Below are 21,196 nucleotides of genomic sequence, written 5' to 3' on the forward strand. Positions count from 1 at the left end.
GGCTGGGGCACTGACATTGCTGTTTTTTACAAAGTAGCCAGGTGGTTCCTTTGTGCAGCTAAGTAGGAGAACTTAGTTTGTTCCAGAGAGGTACACTGCATTTGGTTTTGATCTATTTGGTCTACAAACACCGTGCATCCTCGGAGAACTGCAGTCCCTGCCCTCAGTGGTTTACAGTGAAGGGGTTATAGCCTTGATCCCAAAAACCATCCCAGAGATTCTCAACAGGGAATGATTGTGTTTCCATGCCTTCCCCCAGGGATTTTAGAGACCATGTCTTGGAGACGTGTTTGGTTGACACGACTTGCGAGGAGGGTGCTACTGGCACCTAGTAGACAGAGGCCAGGGTTGTTGCTAAGTATCCTGAAATATACAAGACAGGGCCCATGGTGAAGAATCATGTGGCCCCAAATGTCAATAGTGCTGAGGTTGGGAAAAACTGGTTTTGTCCTATGGATAGGTTCTGCTTGTAAGAACAACATGGCATATAGTTTCTATTAGCTAACATTATGTACTGTGTTCTAAGTATATTCAGTTCAGTTCAGTCACTCAGTCGTGTCTAACTCTGTGACCCCATGAACCATAGCACACCAGGCTTCCCTGTCCATCACCAACTCCCGGAGTTTGCTCAAACTCAAGTCCATTGAGTCAGTGATGCCATCCAGCCATCTTATCCTTTGTTGTCCCCTTCTCCTCTGGCCTTCAATCTTCTCCAGCATCAGGGTCTTTTCCAATGAATCAGTTCTTTGCATCAGGTGGCCAAAGTATTTGAGTTTTAGCTTCAGTATCAGTCCTTCCAATGAATATTCAGAACTGATTTCCTTTAGGATTGACTGGTTTGTTCTCCTTGCAGTCCAAGAGACTCTTAAGAGTCTTTTCCAACACCACAGTTCAAAAGCATCAATTCTTTGGTGCTCAGCTTTCTTTATAGTCCAACTCTCACATCCATACATGACTACTGGAAAAACCATAGTTTTGACTAAGTGAAGCTTTGTTGACAAAGTAATGTCTCTGCTTTTTAATGTGCTATCTAGATTGTCATAGCTTTTCTTCCAAGCAAGCGTCTTTTAATTTCATGGCTGCAGTCACCATCTGCAGTGATTTTGGAGCCCCCCCCCCAAATAAAGCTATATTGGTAAACATAGATTATTATTTAATAGGTACTGTTATTTGTTCCCATTGTATAGAATAGAAAACTGAGCCCCGGAGATGAAATATCTAAAGCCACCTGTTTGGTAAATGAAGGACTTGGGATTTGTGGTCCCACATTATGTGGTCAGGTTTCCAGCCACAACAGTAAGCTGCTGCCCAACAGTACTTATTTTTCTTCTCTTGAGAGTTTTTCCAGAAAGAAAAGGGGTACACATACTTGCATTAGTCCTTCTTAAGGTTGCTGCTTGAGAAAAACAAAACTGCTTTTCCAAGGCCAAAGATAGCCCCTCTGAGCCAAGAGATGAATGGACGCTGGTCATTTTTGTGCCTTGTGACCAGGCTAGGACCTCCAAAGTGCTGAGAAGAATCCCCAGAGAGGACGCTGTTTGATGTTTTCTATACCAGTGGATTCCAATAGCGTTTGGCAGCTCCTGGGCATCCTGCAGCACAGTCTGGGGTGCTGTCTGACCAGCCAGACTGTGTTTGTGACAGTTCTGGTCTTCTTAACTCTGAGCATCTGTTCGCAATGATGCCTCAGCAGGAAAACACAGCGGGAGAAAGTCTGCTCAAAGCATTTGAGTGTCTGATTGGCCTCTCAGACGTCCTTTAGAAAACCCTGGTGTCCGCACATTCCCTGTGCTCTCTGCAGACGGAGGAAATGACTCTGAACCTCAGTAGAGGTCAGCTGCCCTCTCTGGTGTCCCTGGTGATGGTCACCACACTAGGGAGAGGGGTTTCAGTCAGTTGCGCATCTGCTGCTGGGCCTCATGATCTCTTCCAGCACAGATTTAGGCCAGGAGGCTCTTGAGGGTTGGAGGAGCATCCGCCTTATCCATGGGGCTCCTGCCAGCCAGCTGATTAAGTACCTTTGAGTTACGAATGTCACATATTTAGTAAGTGGAGGATGTGAGCAGGTACACTCCTGGCCACTATAAATTGCTACGCAAGTTTCTGTCATCTTCTCATGGGAGTTCTTCCAGGTGGAATAATGGGCCAACTTATGGCACAACCGTAAAATGTGCACAAGATGGTGAATTTTTGAAGAAAGAAGCAAAAGGGACTTCTGCTGTTGTTAGAGGCCCTGGCCCAGCTTTAGACAGGGCGGTGATTGCGTGGGATGTTCCCCCCCATGCCTCTCCCCTCTGAGCTTGCCCCTCCCACCTCGGCATTCCCTGAGGGAACCTGTGTGCTGTGCCCTGTGGGCACATTTTGTGTACTTCTGGGCTCCATGTCCATGAAAGAATCTTGAAGTTCACAGCAGGGAATTGAGGTTCATGGAGGGCATTGACTTTGTAAGTTTCCATTTTTTTGTAGAGATTTTTCATTTTTTTTTAAGAACACAGGCTGTTGCCAAAGAATTTATAATCTCTAATGTTGGCTGGACTGTTGGCTCTGTTGTTCAGCTCTCTCTCCCATCTCCTACAGAATTTTCCTCAAACTTTTCTTAAGACACTTTTTTTCAATATGGACCATTTTTTTCAGTCTTTATTGAATTTGTTACAGTATTACTTCTGTTTTGTGTGTTTTGGTGTTTTGGCTACAAGGCATATGAGATCTTAGCTGCTTGAGCAGGGATTGAACCCACACCCTCTGCATTGGAAGACCACTGGGCTACCAGAGAATTCCCTTCCCAAACCTTAAATTTTTTTTTTCTTTTTTCAGGCTGCCTTCTACTTCAGAGGGTGATTCTGCTTCCTATTTACAGAGATGAAGATGCTCTTCATATGAATTTCCTCAAATTTTTTCCTGTTGGTGGTCTTTAGTGCTATTTCCCAAATAGCTCCTTTATTTTTCTCCTTTCAAATGCATGACAGGACTATTCAGTGCTTTCTGGCCCTGCTTATGGCAGGGAGGGTTATGTGACTAATTGCTGTCTCTGAGTTGTAAGCAGAAGCACCGTGTGTCCCTTCCAGGTGGAAGTGTTTAATTGCTGATATGAGACCCTCCAGGGCTGGATTTCCCTTTGGCAGGGTGGAAATATTTGAGGTGGTGTCTATTCTATCATTTTCGGTTCCTGAATGAATTCCTCTGAATACTGTTGCAAGATGGAAGTAGGATGAGCGGTTATTGTTGTTGCTGTTCAGTCACTCAGTCGTGTTTGACTCTTTGCAACCCCATGGCCTGCAGCACTCCAGGCTTTCCTGTCCTTCACCAACTCCCGGAGCTTGCTCAAACTCATGTCCATCGAGTCGGTGATGCCATCCGGCCATCTCATCCTCTGTCACTCCCTTCTCCTCCTGCCTTCAATCTTTCCTAGCATCAGGGTCTTTTCCAATGAGTAAGTTCTTTGCATCAGGTGGCCAAAGTATTGGAGTTTCAGCTTCAGCATCAGTCCTTCCAATGAATATTCAGGGTTGATTTCGTTTAGGATTGACTGGTTTGATCTCCTTGCTGTCCAGTGATGAGCGATAAATAAACCTTTTTTTTTTTTTTTTCTGGTTAACAGCCCATACAGCTTTGGTTTTGCTTGTTAACACAGCATAACTTCACCTGCCTTGATTAATAGTCTGTCCCTTTTGCTTAACAATTATGTGGCATCCACACCTACCCTTTTTGCCTTCCAGCATTTCTCAGAGGCTTTCTGTCCTAATCTTTACAACCACCTTGATTAATATCCTCAAATGGATTCCTATTATTCCTAAAAAAGGAACAAAAACAAAATCCTTTTGCATGGTCTACAAGCCTCTGCCTGGTCTGGTTCCTGTCTGCCTCTCTAGACTCCCCATTCCCCACTCCCCATTCTTCCTCATGCCTCTGAGTCTGCCACATTCACCTTCTTTCAGTTCCTTTTATATGCTGTATTTCTTCTCACCATAGGGCCTTTGTGCATGCTCTGAACAGCTTTGAACATGTTCTTTCTGCCAGAAATACCCTCCCCACCTCTGGTTAACTTTTGTCATGAGTTCCTCCAAGAAGTCTTTATTGACTCCCCCAGTTAGGACGTATCTGTCTTTAGAAGTTGTGAAGTCATGTTTCTCTGTTTTGTAACACTATTTCAGTTGGAATATTACAATTTTTTGGTGTGATGTTTTGACTAATACCTGTCTTCCTCACAATGGTTAGCTTCATGTCAATTCCAGTCACTATACCACATCCTCCGTGATTAGCGCAGCATGCTTTATAGTCACTCAGTGAAAGCTTGTTGACTGCATGAATGAGGATATACCATCATACCGTCTAGTTCGGTAACCACTGGCCACAATTGCCTATTGAAATTTTAATTAATGAATGAAAAATTAAGAATTCTGTTTCATGATTACATTAACCACATTTCAAGCTAAGTAGCCATATGTGGTAGTGGCTACCATATTAGACAGCAGGAAAGAAAACATTTCCATCATCATAGAAAATTCTATAGGGTAGTGCTGGCAGGATAAGGCCCAAGGGCTTGTGCATGGCAGGTAATACCCTCGAGGATCTGCTTCTGACAAGCTTTCCAGTTTGTTTCTTTCCCACAGTACTACAGCCTCAGTCACATCCTCCTATAAACATATTTCTTTCCTAAATGTGCCACTCTTTCTTAGATGTCTGTGGTTTTTCAGCTTTCACCTCTCTCTACCTAAATTGCCATCCCATCCAATCCAGCACCTCTCATCCTTTAAGCCCCACCTCAAGTATGTCCACTTCTGGGAAACTTCTTCTCATGTCCAGACTGAGCTGGTCAGTGCTTCCTCTGACCCCCGTGCCACCTCCTTCTTAATCCTGTGTACCTTGCTCAGACAGGATGGTGATCCTTTGTTCACACATCTCTGTCCATTGCTGCCGTGTACCCCTCAAGGGAAAGGCTTGGGGGCTTCTCAGTCTCTCCAGTGCTGAACTCAGAGCTGGTAATGTGGTAGACATCAGTAAATGCTAATGAAATGATGAGTGAGCCAGTGGATGCAGGTCACAGGGGATATTATTTCCTTAGTATAGCATGCTGTGTGAAGCAAAAGGGAACAGTGTTACTGAGTGGGGCTAGTGAGGGTTCCACCTGCAGTCTTCTTCATCTTCCATGGTCCTATCCTAGGTCTTTATTTTATGTGATACTAGATTTCTGAGCTAAGACTCACCCAGGAGCTTGGCAGAGTCCGGCGAGGGGATACCTCTGAAATTCTGGGATCTGGAAGCTCAGCTGAGTGGAGCTACTTCTAGAGGAGAGTGGGTGGGTCTCATAAGTTGGAAGGACCATGATTACATCCTTCATATCAAGCCTTGTGTCAAGAGGCTAGAACTGAGGGCCACCTGGAAGTCTGAAAAAGGTAACTGCTCTGAACTGTACTTTGTTCAGCTAGCTGAGTACAGAGGCTGTTGCTTTTATGGTCATAGCATATCTATCTGTACCTTACCCACTGCACTGATAGCTCCTTAAGGGCAAGATTGTGTCTTCCTTTCCTCAGGGTCCTTGGCAGGCTAATCAGCAACTATAGGGCTCATAGACTGGGGCTAAAACAACTTGTCTGGTTAAATGAACCACCCTTATTGGTGATATTGCCTAATAACAGACATGCTTTCTGCAATGACACTAATATAATTTTGGAAAAAATATTCATGTGTTTCTATTTTTTTTTTTTTTTGTAGCAGTCTTTTGCTTAATTATGTCCAAGGGGGCCTGCATCTCTCCTACAGGTGGAGTTAAGGTCTCTCTTCTGCATAGTAGGACCTTCTGGGTCTCTTGTCTCACTCTCCATGGGCACTTTGAGCTGGGAAGACCCATGCCTACAAAGTTCTTAGAGTGAATGGAGATTTACCTGATCCTCATCAAGGCAGACCTGAAGTCAGGAAGAAAGAAGAGATGACACAGGGGGAAGAAAGGAAAACAGCATCCCTGTAAGACTAGAAATGAAGCGATAAAGAGGAGAGATGGGTGGGGGATGCGAGCGAAGGGCCCAGATGTGAGTCTTCAGTTGGACATGTTAAAAGGAGCACTAAGGATTGTGTCTCAGTCTCTGTGACCAGTCATTCAGCAGTGACTATGTGCCAGACAATGGGCTTTCTTTATGGATGTAGCCTGGGCCCAAGTGAACCAGAATGGATTCAGAGACTGATTAGGTCCTTCCAGTTGGTAAGGCTCAAAGTCCCTAAGCATTTATTTAGAGTTGCTCTGCAAGGGGAGAGGAGAGTCTTTAAGAAGGACATTTATGCATAGTTCCCTGGGGACAAAGATAGAAATGGAGGAGACAGCCAGATCGACTGTGGGGGAGAAGATGAAGGCCTGTATGTATACTGTATATGTATACTGCATAACCTAAGTGACCCCATTAATGAGTGGTTGGACAGTGATTAACCTAAAAGGGTACCCACTTACCCACTTCTCCAACACTGCCTTTCTAACACAGTGGGGATGCTGAGTCCCCTTATTAAGGCAGAAGTCATGGAGAACAACCATATCCTCACAAGGCCTTTTGGTCTTTGGGAGAGGAGTTTTAGGCTATAGGGATGATGTCTTTCCCCAGGGGGACATTTCTAGCATTCTAGAAGATAGAATGGGCTTCCCTAGTGGTTCAGACGGTAAAGCATCTGCCTGCAATGCTGGAGACCTGGGTTCGATCCCTGGGTCGGGAAGATCCCCTGGAGAAGGAAATGACAACCCACTCCAGTACTCTTACCTGGAAAATCCCATGGACAGAGGAGCCTTGTAGGCTACTGTCCATGGGGTCACAAAGAGTTGGGGAGATAACAAAGGATAAGCTAGAGGGTGTTTCTGGGGATAAAAGAACCCCTCCAGTTCCAAAGAAGGGGGAGCATTGCTGATTGACAACGATGATGCTTCCTTGAGGAGCTGTAGAGACCTTTTCAGTTTACAGAGCATTTCCTCTCACATCAGTTCCATAGAAAATCCTGTGAAGCAAAAGCTTATACACCTATTTTTCAGAAGGGGAATGAGGCCCAAAGAGCTTCAAGGACTTACCCAAGACCGTGTGGCCATTAAATGTAAGAATCATGCTAGAAATCTCCTGACACTCTCTTCATTCTTTTTTCCTTTGTATCATGGTGGGATAATTGTTTTTATCTCATGGAGGCTGGCGTTATGGCCAAGGTAGCCAGAGGACCAGATATTAGGGTGATGCCTGAAGAGAGGCTAACATTCAGATGAAGGATGTAATCTGGGGTGCAGTACCGGCCACAGAGCAGCACCCATTCCACTCAGATTTATGCATTTCATAAATATTGAGGCTGTTACATGGAAAACCAGTCTTACCAGATGCTCCATGAGAAAGAGAGTATTGCCGTCCAGTAATACATATTGCACTCTTCTTCATTTAGAGTAGCAGTGCATGATCAAGGCTCTATAATGTATTTAAGCAAAGAAATCTCTTTGACTCTGTGTAACTCAAGGTCTCTAAATTTATTTGAATGTAAAGTGTTTTTTTTTTTTTTTAAGGTCAGACCTATTAGCAGCTCATGGAACTGCCAAGAATAACTAGTTTGTTTTAATCACTGAATTAATGGTATGATTTGATATATCGCAAGTCCTAGGACTTTTTTTTTTATGGTTTTATATTCTAGCCTGAAGACTCATATATATGTCAGGTGTAAATAGGCCTTGGTGCTGGTCGTTTCATAATTCAAAGACCCAGGGTTAGACTGTGCCCATGCAAGCATGCTGAAGTTCATAAATTAAAAATGAAATCTCATTACAATATTAATAAGATTTTAAAATATTAGGTATTTTTGCTGGTAGTTCACGATAGAATAAATGTCAAGGAAAACTCTGAGTCAGTCAATGTAGCACGATGGCATCTGTGATTTGAGAGAATTTACCTATTGGAGATTTTTGAAGGGAGCAAGGTTGACATTTTATGCAGGTCATTTATCATCTTCCTGCCTATGGATTGCAGTAGACTCTTGACATTCATGATAGGTATTTCTTGAGACCTCTATGATTCTCCTAATATCACTAGAATAAATAATTTCCCTCACAAAACCTTTTTATTCTGACCAAAACTGTCACATTTACAGTGTTTCATTTTTTCTTCTCATTCATCGCCAGGGCCATTTTGTCCTTGATAGCTGACAATGAGGAGGAACATTATAGGCTCTGAAGTGGTGGCCATACTCTGGACTAGCTGAAGGATTCACCCTCAGTGACTGGTTTGCTAAGAGATTTGAATCTATGTCTCAGAAATATGGTGAATGCTTGAATTTCCTGGGCTGCTGGGATTGTTTGTGAAGAGCCCAAACTGTGAACATTAATCTACAAATATCAAGCATCTTCTTTTCTTTGGGGTGTCAAATATATCTTCCCCTTTCACTCTGTGCTAGAAGACAGGATAATACCACGGCTTGGGGAAGAAAGGAAATGCCAGAAACTCAAGCCTGTTATCACCATAACAAGCAGTCTACAGCAGGGTGTCTCTGAACTCCAAGACCGTGAATATCTCAGCACCTTTAGGAAACGCTTGCTTGCTGTACTTTGGTGAACAGTCTCAGCGAGCTCTTGAGATAAGCTAAAACGTGAGTCCCCTACACTTGGTCAGTAGGATTGTACATACTTGAAACTGCAGCCTGACTCCTCCCCTCCCATAGCTCTATGCTTTTGAATATTTATCTAAGGCTACCTTTCCTATGGTTTATCAATTTTATCTTCAGGACTCACAGTCTTTGAAAAAAGAGATTTTTTCCTAGAATTTTTGATTATTATTAAAATTAAAAGCACAGGAAGATTTTTGTCACACTTGGAAGCTCTCTCTAGATGAATACCACATACTGTTGTTGAAGAATGGTTCACCCCACACAAATTAAGATAAGCAGACAAGAAGAAAAATGCCAAGAAGCCAATCTGGGGATATTGGAAATACACCCAGTAGTCACCTTGTAAATAGATGGGAAAAAACAACCCTTGAAGACTGATCAGCCATTTTGCTTCTTTGGGAAGCACAATTGGTACTGAAGCACATGGATCTTTGGAGCTCTGTGATTTTCATCAGGATGAATGATGTCATCTAATATAAGAGCAGATTCTACAAAATCTAGAATACCTCCAGAGTGGAACTATAATTGAGTCTTGCTCCTTAGGACCTCAGTCTGACCAGCCACTGTGGGTGTGAGGGCTCCTGCCAGTGGCTATTAAAGACACCTTGAGGTTAATTGAGGAGATAGGACTTACTTTTTTGGAAGTCTAATCATGCTTCCTATTAAAGCCTTTCATAAGCCTTGAGAGTGAAATTCCTCTAAGCCACCCAGAACCATGGATCCCACAAAGCCTCTGCACGAAGACATTTTCTACACAAGTCCCCAGGTACACAGAGAAAGCTCAATAAGTGCTGTTGAAAGAACTGAGGGGTATGTTTTTTCATGAAAACTTGGGAATTAGCCTGCTAGCTGATGGCAGCATTCATTGTAACCCGGTCCTCGCCAGTAGTTTGGAGGCTGAAAATCCCTTTTATTCTCCAGGCTCGAAGCCTGTTCATAGTATGACTATCATCATCTCTGTGTCCTGCTGGGCCGGGGGTGAAGGGGGAGCTCTGAGCAGCCCTGCAAGGCTGGAGGTGCCCCTGTCTAGAGGTGGGTCAGGTAATTGCTATTGTCACCATCCTCTTGTGGGAACAAAATATGTGTGAGCACAAAGGTCGGCCAGCAACCCTGGAGGTAGGAAGGCCAGGAGAGGTGGGGAAGCTTACCTTTTTGACTTCGTACTTAATGGCGAGTTTGATCCGGCTCAGACTCGGACGGTGGTGGTCGGACCAGACTTGGAAGTTCACATCACCATTTAAAATCGCTTCCACCTCTTCTGTGTCTCGGCATAGGTCCAGCACGCCCACCACAAAATCCTTGCATTGCATAGATAACTTCCTGTAATCGTTCTAACAGAATAAAGAGAAATCAGGGGTGTGTCACACCGAACCCCACAGATGGGCTTGCCTAGCTCAGCAGTGTTGTTCAGCAACTGTCCACCAAGTGTGAGCTTAATAGAGCACTCTGGAACCAGGGAATGCGTTGGAACCAGAAGGCAGGGCTGTTTCTCTTGCTACAGTAGTCTAGAGGACATCTTCTCTAAGCCAGGATTTGTCAGGCTGTGTTCCATGGCCACCTGCATCAGAGTACCTTGGGTGAGCTAGAACTGTGATTCCCAGGCCCCGCTGCAGACATACAGACTCAGAATTCCTGGGGATGAGACCCAGGAAGCTGTCTTTAACCTGTCTTTTAATCTTAAAAGGTTAACCTTTTAACCTTGTTCTCTGAGAGATTCTGATGTCTGCCAAAGCCCACCCTGGGCTCTTTGAAAGCAGCAATTCCACTTGCCTGCTCTGAGGAGGGGGTCATAAGAAGATGTACTTTTAAGGCTGATGGGAATATCACTTCACTCACTTACCACCAATCTGTGGTGGTAACTGTTCTATGCAGGAAGTTTGCTGGAAAGATATGGCCAATAGACTAAATTTGGAGGGAAAAAAATGTACACAGGTGTGCTTTCTTTTAATGTGCTGGAAAATCTGCTTATAAATTTAAAAATCAAATGTAATTTAAATCTAACAGTATCCTTTCCTTAGCACAGATCCTTTTGTACAGCAAATCATGGCATGTTAAATTACTTGCCTGTTGAATAATCATTTTCAGACCTTGACCTCTTTTTTGTTGTTGTTTAATGAATTGCCTCTGGGTTTCTCTCTTCTCCCGAGGCACACCTTTCTGAATTATCTTGAAAGGCTGACTGCCTTTCCTTGTGATGTGCCAATTTCTCTCTCTCCTTAAAACACACTGCTTCAGTTCCAGATAATGATGCAAAATGTTGGACAGAAGAATGTTTCATGTCACCCTCAAACTACTCCTCCCCCAAAATATTTTCCCCTATAGGGTTTCTTATTGGTTTCTTAGTTGAAATGAGTCTATTTGAAAGCAGCACAGAGCCAAATGTCACTTTCAGTGTTAATCAATGTCAAAAGCCCTGAGAGTGATAAATAGTAGTTGGTAAACAGGAGTGCAGTTTTGTTTTTCCAGAACCTGGATTCCTCAGCAAATAGATGGGAGCCTGGCAAACTGTAGAAACACCACCATTTTTCTAAATTAATGATTTGTTTCTCCTTGCAGCAGTGCTGCATCAAAATGTCCTTTTGTGTTCAAGAAGCAAGTGACGGATAGCTAAGAAAAGGACAAGGATCAAGAGAATGTGTTCCTACAAGTGTGGCTGCTCTTCATTTTTATATATAATTTAGGGATAAGAAGGGTGTTTGGGAAATGCTGGGTAGAAAGATGACCGCTCCAGCAGACTGTCACGGGCGACTGAGACTGTGCTGTCTCAGAGCCTCTCTGCATTTCTGGGTTCAGTGCAGTTCAGGATGGAAGGTACCATTAGAGACTTTCGCTTCCCTGGGCTCTTCTACTAACTGGGCCATAAGAAACAGGGAGAAACACCAGGGAAGCCAAAACAGTTTGCTTTTTGCCTTCTGTATTAGACAGTCTGGAAGGCAGCGCACCTGGTGCCTGCATGTGGGTGGAAGAGACGAAACCGGCCTGGCAGGAAGATGGAGATGACATGGGTGTGGATAGCTGCAGTCATGCCAGGTGCAGCCTCCCACAGACAGCGAGAGCCATGGGCGCACATCTGGGGAATTGTGATGATTATGAAAGGTGGGATAGTCCTGAGCTCAGTGAGCCTTTCAGCCACACTTTTTACCTTTAGTTAGAGAGATGTGACATACTCCCAAGACTTCACAGGTGCCCTTTTAAGTAATTCCATATCCCGGCATACTGAGGTCTGCCAGGTCCACTGGGTGACAGGTGTTCTACCTGTATCACCTTACTCAGTTCTTACAAAATACACATGTTAGAAGGACCGTCAGCATTTCCAACTCATGAGTGAGGAAACCGAGACTCAGAGAGATAAATTAACAGGCTGAACCCACTTTTCCTTATACTGGACACTCATCTCTCTGATTACTTTCTCACTTTCCTCGAAGATTTTACCTCCTGTCTCACTGTCACTCACCCAACTGCTGCTGTTCTTGGTGGTTTCAGTATCCAAGAAGATGTCCCTCCCATTACCTGCCCTCACATTTCCATGATAATGTTTTCTTTAGTCATGTTATTCTCAGTGCTAACTCAGCCATTCATTCTCTTAGTTATTCCCAATAACTGAAGCTCCTCCATGACCCCAACTTTAGGTCTCCTTCTCTCTGACCACTTCCTCCTATATGTCCAGCTTTCTCCATCTGGAACCCCAATTCTAGTAATCCTTTGATTTCGCTGAACCTACAAGCCATGGACAATACCATGTTTTCACTGGTTCTCACCCCCATCAGGTCCCTGTCTCCCCCTCGCGGAGCTTCCGTTTTTCGGGCAATCTTTATTGTCATCCTTGCACCCATCAGTTCTCTTGCCCTCCTCTTGTTTTGTTCTCATCGCTGGCTTAAAGCCTGACTTGGTCTGACTCTCTGCTGCGCTGCCCCCTCCTCTGCGCAGTGAATGTGGCTGGAGAGCACACCCCTGTGCTGTAAGCTCACCCCCTCCAAGCTCAGGTAGTCCTCAGTGCTCCCGTCGCAAGCAAGCATTTCAGGCCTCTCCTGCCCTGCTGTCCAGCCTCCTCCCCCTCCTAGTTTCCATTAACTTGGAGAATAGAACTCATCAGGAGAGAAGCTCCACATGCTCACATCGTCCCCATTGTCTGCTTTCATACATCTGTGCTCATGGACTCTCTTCCCTCTTCTTTGGGTGGACTGCCCCTGCTCTGGTCTAAGGCCAGCTCCTCCTCCTGATATCAGTCCCATGTACTGCTCTCCATTTCTCTTTCCTGCATTGTTAATCTCTCCCTTTCTCTGCTGGCTTAGTATGCTACTGTTTTCTTATCTTAATAAGAAACTCCTCTTGACTCTACTTCCCTTGCCAATTCCTACTCTAGTTTTCTGTTCCATTTTGTAGAAAAACTCATTAGACTTGTGTACACTCACAGTTGCCCTCCTTACATATTTCTTACCCTGTTCTTCCTACCCTGTTCAGCAAAACTTCCACACTCTATCCATTGCTTCCACTGAGACTGTTCTGGTCAAGGTCACACATGGCTTTCATGTTGCTAAATCCAGTGGTTGGTTCTCAGTCCTCATCTTACACGACCTGTTAGGTGCTTTGACATAGCCGATCACTTCCTCTTCCTTGATATACATTCTTCACTTGGCTTCCAGCATAACATACTGTTCTGTGGTTTTTCTTCCTGAATGAGTACTTTTTGCATCTTTGTTGGTTAATTCTCATGTCCCTGATGTCTTAGTTTTAGAATGTCCTATAGATGTGCCCAGTCCTTTGAATTCTCCTGTCTTTTTACACTCATTGCCTTAGTGATCCTATCTAAGATCATTAGATACTATCTATATGCTGATGACTTAAATTTTATATCTTTAGCTCAGCCTTCTCTCCTGAACTTGAGTCATATATCCAATTGCCATCTGGTATTTCCACATGAATGCCAAATAGGCATTTCAGAGTCAATAAAACTAACTCTAGACCTAGTCTTCTCTGCCTTACTAATATTTCCCGACCTATCAGTTGTCAAGGACAAAAAAAATCTTGAATTTATCTTTGGTTCCTCCCTTCCTCTTAAACCTGACATACAATTTAGTAGCAGATCCCACCAGCAATACGTTCTAAATATATATTGATCTAAACTATCAGTTTTTGCTTAGACTAACCAAGAGGCTCTTAACTGACCTCCTTAATTCTGTCCTGGTCTTCTATGGTCTATTTTCCATACATCAGTCAGAAAGAATTTTAGAAAAAGCAGTCAGTTCATGGCACTGGTCTGCTCAAACCCTCCCATGGCTCTCCATCCCCTCAAAGTAAAAGTAGACTTATTATACCGTCCTGTAAGGACATACGTCCATTCTTTCACTGATTTGCTGTGGTTCTCTCTCTCCCTCAGTCTATTTGAGCCACCCGATCCCCCTGCTGCTCTTTAAACACACTTGACATGGACTAGACCTTTGTACTGGCTATTCTCTTCTTGTAATGCTCTCTCCCCAGGTATCTACATGAACAGATTTCTCAACGTCTTCAGATCTTTGCTCAAATGTCACTTTCTAAGAAGACTTCCTTGAGTATCTTTTAAAAACTTTGTAACTCTTTTCTATTTGCATTCACCCTTTCCGTTTTTTTTTTTTTTTTTTTGTCTTCTTCACAATACTTACGACTATATGACATCTATACATGTTATTTATTATATTTATTGTCCATATATTTCATTCAAATATAAGCTTCCTGAGGGCAGGAATCTTTGCTGTTTTGTTCACAGATATATCACTGAGCCTAGACCATTTCCTGGAACATGACAGGCACTGAGTAAATGCTTGTTGAGTCTTTTGGAGCAGTGTACTTGTCTAAGATGATAGCAATGGAAGTGGTAGAGCCAAGATTCAAGACAGATCAGTCTGACCCCATGTTGCCTCTTGGTGGGCAGCATGTTCCCTTCTGCTTAGCACACTAAAAACTAGAGGCTTAATTGGGGCTGACACTCAACTAATTTGGAGAAATAAAGGGTGAGCTGGGATATGGATACCTGAATACTCAACAGATTCTGTAGTGTACTAGACGAATGCACAGGTTTTGAAGTCAGAAAGGCCTGGAGTTTGAATTTCTTTCTTTTCTTTCTTTTTATTTTTTACTATTTGTCAGTTGTGGGAAATACAACAAGCCGTTTAACTGTTCTGTATCTCAGTTTTTAATCTGTAATACTATACATATCATTTGATGATTGGGGGAATCAATAGCAAAACAATGTAAAATGCTTAGTATAGTTAGCAGTAAATAACACAAATAACAAAATAAATAAAAAATTAAATAAAAAATTAGAATAAAAATAAAGCCTGTAAATGGCAGTGTTAATTAATTAACACCTTAATTTGACCATCGATTTCAAACTCTTGACCTCTTGTTTTTTTATGGTTTTTAATTACTGGATTGGGAGCAAGACTGGCTTATGGAGTGGTGAACACAAAATGCTTGAGAAACCTTTGATTTTTCTTGTCTCATATATAAGCCATACATTAAAAAGATACTCTGAATTTCTTAGCTTCTTTTCATCTCTGGTGATTATACCAACCCTTTCCAGGGTAACACCGCCAGTTATCGCACACAGGTTCACAGTATTAAACTTGATTAAATCTGTAGTCTTGCCTGTCCGCAAACCAGTCTGAATGATGTTGTTCACCTTGTGGATAGTATCACCATCATGGCTTACCGAATGAGGTATCTTTTTTTGTATCCATAAAGCTTTTTCTCATTTTGTACAACTTATATTTGGCTTCTCTAGGAGTAATACAGTGAACCAACTAAGTGAGCCTTGGTGTCATAGTCAGATGGAAATTCTCTCTAGTCTTGTCAATGTTGATGATATCCAAAAGCCAGCAGTGTAGGTTGTATCAGTGTAGACGTTGCCATCTGTTTCAGTGAACGGCTGTATGCACATCTTCATTACTTAATCTCCTGCTAGGGCATGCTCAGGTCTGTTCTTAAAGAAAGAAACAAGAGACAGCCATTCCTAGCTTGTGGATGGGCACAGAGTTAGCACAACAGTCAGTTTGTCCAGGTTCAACGTTTTGAAGCTGCTATAAGTGCGGTGTTTCTTGGGACCATGAGCTGTAGCTGTGCCGGGCATGGGACGAGAGGCCCCGGAGTCCTGCCTTTTCCAGAATGTCATATAAGTGGAGTCATACAGTGTGTAATCTTTAGAGACCGGCTACTTTCACTCAGTGTAATTCCTTTGAGATTCATCCATAGTGTTGTGCGTATTAATAGTTCATTTCTTTTTACTTCAGATCTACTGCATGCATGTATCAGTTTGTTTATCTGTTCACTCATTAAAGGAGTTGGTTGTTCACATTTTTGGCAGTTATGAATGAAGCTTCTATAAATATTAATGTATAGGTTCTTATATGAAGATAAAATTTTAGTTCTTCAGGGTAAATATATAGGTGTGGAATTGCTGAGTATATGATAACTATACATTTAACTTTATTGTTGTTATTGTTCAGTCGCTAAGTAGTGCCCCACTCTTTGTGACCCCAAGGACACACCACACTCCTCTGTCCACCATCCCCTGGAGTTTGCTCAAATTCATGTCTATTGAGTTGATGATGCTATCTAACCATCTCTCCTCTGCCACCATCTTCTCCTTTTGCCTATCTTTCCCATCATCAGGGTCTTTTCCAATGAGTCAGCTCTTTGCATCAGGTGGCCAAAGTATTTTAGCTTCAACTTCAGCAACAGTCCTTCCAGTGAATATTCAGGGTTGATTTCCTTTAGGATTGACTGGTTTGATCTCCTTGCTGTCCAAGGTACTCTCAAGAGTCTTCTCTAATACCACAGTTCAAAAGCATCAATTCTTCGGGGCTCAGCCTTCTTCACAGTCCAACTCTCACATCTGTACACGTCTACTGGAAAAGCCATAGCTTTGACTGCATGGACCTTTGTTGGCAAAGTGATGTCTTTGCTTTTTAATATGCTTTTTAATATGTTTAGGTTAGTCATAGCTTTCCTTCTAGGAGCAAATGTCTTTTAATGTCATGGCTGCAGTTAGTGTTCACAGTGATTTTGGAGCCCAAGAAAATAAAATCTGTCACTATTTCCATTTTTACCCCTTCTATTTGCCATGAAGTGATGGGACCAGATGCCATGATCTTAGTTTTTTGGCTGTTGAGTTTAAAAGGCAGCTTTTTCTCTCTCCTCTTTCATCCTCATCAAGAGGCTCTTTAGTTCCTCTTCACTTTCTGCCATTAGGGTGGCATCATCTGCGTATCTGAGGTTGTTGGTATTTCTCCTGGCAACCCTGATTCCAGCTTGTGATTCACCCTGTCCTGCATTTCACGTGATGTACTCTGCATATAAGTTAAACAAGCAGGGTGACAGTATACAGCCTTGTCATACTCCTTTCCCAATTTTGAACCAGTTCATTGTTCCATGTCCAGTTGTTCCTGTTGTTTCTTGACCCGCATATAGGTTTCTCAGGAGACAGGAAACGTGGTCCGATATTCCCATCTCTTTCATAATTTTTCAGTTTGTTGTGATCCACGTGGTCAAAGACTTGAGCATAGTCAATGACGAAGAAGTAGATTTTTTTTCTGGAATTCCTTTGCTTTCTCATGATCCAATGAATGTTGGCAGTTTAATCTCCAGCTCTTTTGCTTTTTCCCAACCTGAGCCTTCTACATCTGGAGGTTTTATATTTAGGTCTAGGAGCCATTTTGTATTAACTTTTACATAAGGTATAATGCATAGGTCAAGGTTCCTTTTATTGGATCTTCATTTGTACCAGCTTCATTTGTTGAAATATTATTCTTACTCCATGATATTGATTTGTACAGCTGTCAAAAATTGTTAACCACATTTGTATGGGTTTAATTCTGTTCTTTATTTTCTGTTTCTTTGATCTCTTTATCTGTTCTTCACTAATACCAACTATCTTTGTTTCTGTAGCTTTATATTAAGTCTTAAGATGAGGTACTTTGAATCCTCCAACTTTGCCATTCTTTTTCATATTCGTTTTTGAATAAGCTTGCTCATGTCTTTAAGAAATTCAGCTATGAATTTTATTGGAATTATGTTAAATCTATAGATAGTTTGGGGAGAACTGATATCCTAATTGTGTTGAATCTTCCAAACCATGAACATGGTATATCTCTCCATTATTTAGGTCTTCTTTGATTTCTTGCATTAGTGTTTTATAACTTTCAGCCTGTAGAGTCTACATATGTTTTGTAAGACTTATGTATAAGTATTTCAATTTTTTAGCTATTGGAAATATTTTAAAAATGATGTCTACTCACTCATTATTGTATATAGAAATATGATTCATTTTTATATGTTAACCTTATATCCTATGACCTGGCTGAAGTCACTTACTCATGCTTTGTATAGCCTTTGGAATTATCTACATAGACAAGGATGTTGTTTGCAAATATGGATTATTTACTCCTGAACCCATAGCTTAGATGTATTTATTAATATGACAATAAGATGGTCAGTTAGATGCTCTTACACTGGTTTGAAGATTTACAAGTTTTCTTTCTAGGAACAAAATATTGCCAGCAAGTTTTTTTCAGCTTTCAACCCAAAATTACTGGTTCAGAGTGTTTTATTTGGTCAACGTACTGAACAGTTTTTAGAGAATTTATCTGCCATTATTTTTTGTGTTCTGCTCAACAGAGATAGTAATAGAGATTCTTTGATTTTTTTTATTGGCCCAGAATTTTTTTCTATTCCCTTTGGCCCAAACTCACTTATTATTGAGATGAATCTCTGGCTTTAACATAGAGAAGGACAAACCAAAATGATGTAATATGGTATTCTGATACCTTGAATTTTGGGTGCTGAAGCTATTGTTTTGACAACACCAATTTTAGGAAATTATTATTTTGTTTGACTTTGGTTAAAAACACCAACTCTCAAACTTTTTCAAAGTTATGGAAAAACTTACATCAGAGACAGAGACAGAGAGAAGCTCATTATTCTGATGGGTCAAAAGTTAAATGAGTCTCTCAGATTGATGCTGTGGAGACATGCACACCATACAGGATAATCAACACTCATTCCCCCATGGAGACCTTAGAAATTAGATTAAAAAAGAGTGTGGGTCTTGAATCCATGGCCCTCTCTCTTCCTGTCAAAGACCCAGTTATGAGGAAGGAGTGTTTATTGAGAGCTCCAACTGAAATGCAAATGGAGATAAATCAACATGTTCATGCTGTAAACCTGGGAGGTTTTCTGCTTTTGACATTTAGGCTGAGTTTTTAAGACGTAATTACAGTAAAAGTTTCCTAAACATTTTAGTATTTCATTAAATGACCACCTTTTAAAATTGGTAGTATTATTTTCCCCAAATATAATAAGAGGAGGATGGAGAATTGATCATTGAATATAGCAACTTGGAGGCCATTGGTCTCCTTGATGGGAGCAGTTTTGAGTGAAGGATATAACTGGTGAGGATCAAGGAAGGGAAAGAGAGATTTGAAGACTTCTATCTATATTACTGGGGCCTCCTTGGTAGCTCAGCTAGTAAAGAATCCACTTGCAATGCAGGAGACCCCTGTTCGATTCCTGGGTCAGGAAGATCTCATGGAGAGGGATAGGCTACCCACTCCAGTATTCTTGGGCTTCCCTGGTGGCTCAGATAGTAAAGTATCTGCCTGCAGTGTGGGAGACCTGGGTTTGATCCCTGGGTTGGGAAGATCCCCTGGAGGAAGGCATGGCAACCCACACCAGCATTCTTTCCTGGAGAATCCCCATGGACAGAGGAGCCTGGAGGGCTACAGTACATGTGATGGCAAAGAGTTGGCCATAACTGAGCGACTAAGCACACCCCCCCCACACACACACATCTATATTATTATAGACTGCCCTTTTGAGAAGTTTTGTTACACAGGAGGGCACAGAAAGTAGCTGGTGTGAGAAGTAGCTGGAGTGAGAAGTGGGGTAAAAACAGAAGCTTCCTCTTTCCTCTCACTGTTCCTCCCTTCCTGTCTCCTTGACTCCCTCCTTTCCTCCCTTCTTTCCTTCCTTCTCCTTATGGGAGAAACCACAATATTTTGTAGGTTGATGGGAATTTTCCAGTAGATAATTATGTTGATCATTATATATGATATCAGTATGCTGCTGCTGCTAAGTCGCTTCAGTCGTGTCCGACTCTGTGCGACCTCATAGACAGCAGCCCACCAGGCTCCCCTGTCCCTGGGATTCTCCAGGCAAGAATACTGGAGTGGGTTGCCATTTCCTTCTCCAGTGCATGAAAGTGAAAAGTGAAAGTGAAGTCGCTCAGTCATGTCTGACTCTTAGCGACCCCATGGACTGCAGTCCCCAGGCTCCTCCATCCATGGGATTTTCCAGGCAAGAGTACTGGAGTGGGTTGCCATTGCCTTCTCCGTGTATCAGTATATCATTATATGAATCCCATAATTCAACAGCATATATGACAGAAGATTGGGTGTAGCATATAAATAGAGGAATGAACTTGAATCACATGTGTCTTATCTGCAGTGGGAGGGAATGTCAAATATGTGGGTGAGGATAGTAGTAGATGGATGCATTGGTGTTGGGCTCTGTAGACATTTTCTTTGTATTGCTTCAAATTTTTTTTTCTAGTGAAATAGGAAGAAAAATTACCAACTGAGAGTAAGAATTGGGGAGAAGGTGCTGGAAGTTTGAGGGGAGGAGGTCTGAAATAGACTTTAGGTCAATTAAAGAGTAAATAGATTAGGGAGACAGGATATTATTGCTAAAGAACAGTAAAAGCCCATTTGAGAGTCATGTTTAGAAATTGAAAATGAGACCAGCTAGGGCTGTGCTGGTACAGGAGGGCCTAGAGGAGCTATCCCACGTTGAAGCTCAAGAAGAGCAGCGGTGAGGAGATGCCCCTTGTCCAAGGCAAGGAGCAGCGGCTGTGCTTTGCTGGAGCAGCCGTGAAGAGATACCTCACACCCAAGGTAAGAGAAACCCAAGTAAGACGATAGGTGTTGCAAGAGGGCATCAGAGGGCAGACACACTGAAACCATACTCACAGAAAAGTAGTCAATCTAATCACACTAGGACCACAGCCTTGTCTAACTCAATGAAACTAAGCCATGCTTGTGGGGCAACCCAAGATGGGTGGGTCATGGTTGAGAGATCTGACAGAATGTGGTCCACTGGAGAAGGGAATGGCAAACCACTTCAGTATTCTTGCCTTGAGAACCCCAGGAACTGTATGAAAAGGTAAAATGATAGGATACTGAAAAAGGAACTCCCCAGGTCAGTAGGTGCCCAATATGCTACTGGAGATCAGTGGAGAAATAACTCCAGAAAGAATGAAGGGATGGAGCCAAAGCAAAAACAATACCCAGCTGTGGATGTGACTGGTGATAGAAGCAAGGTCCGATGCTGTAAAGAGCAATATTGCATAGGAACCTGGAATGTCAGGTCCATGAATCAAGGCAAATTGGAAGTGGTCAAACAAGAGATGGCAAGAGTGAATGTCGACATTCTAGGAATCAGTGAACTAGACTGGAATTGGTGAATTTAACTCAGATGACCATTATATCTACTACTGCAGGCAGGAATCCCTCAGAAGAAATGGAGTAGCCATCATGGTCAACAAAGAGTCCGAAAT

General features: G+C 42.4%; 1 protein-coding gene across 1 annotated transcript in view; it reads right to left on the bottom strand.

Moving 5' to 3' along the window:
• Window positions 1-21,196, bottom strand: part of TRPC7 (transient receptor potential cation channel subfamily C member 7) — a 144,100-nt gene that overhangs the window by 92,380 nt on the left and 30,524 nt on the right. Inside the window, exon 3 of the mRNA XM_055549354.1 lies at window positions 9,756-9,938. Coding sequence (XP_055405329.1) covers window positions 9,756-9,938 — 183 coding nt within the window. The remainder of the gene's footprint in view (window positions 1-9,755; window positions 9,939-21,196) is intronic.

Source organism: Bubalus kerabau, chromosome 1 (genome assembly GCF_029407905.1).
Source record: "Bubalus kerabau isolate K-KA32 ecotype Philippines breed swamp buffalo chromosome 1, PCC_UOA_SB_1v2, whole genome shotgun sequence".
Classification (NCBI taxonomy): Eukaryota; Metazoa; Chordata; class Mammalia; order Artiodactyla; family Bovidae; genus Bubalus; species Bubalus kerabau.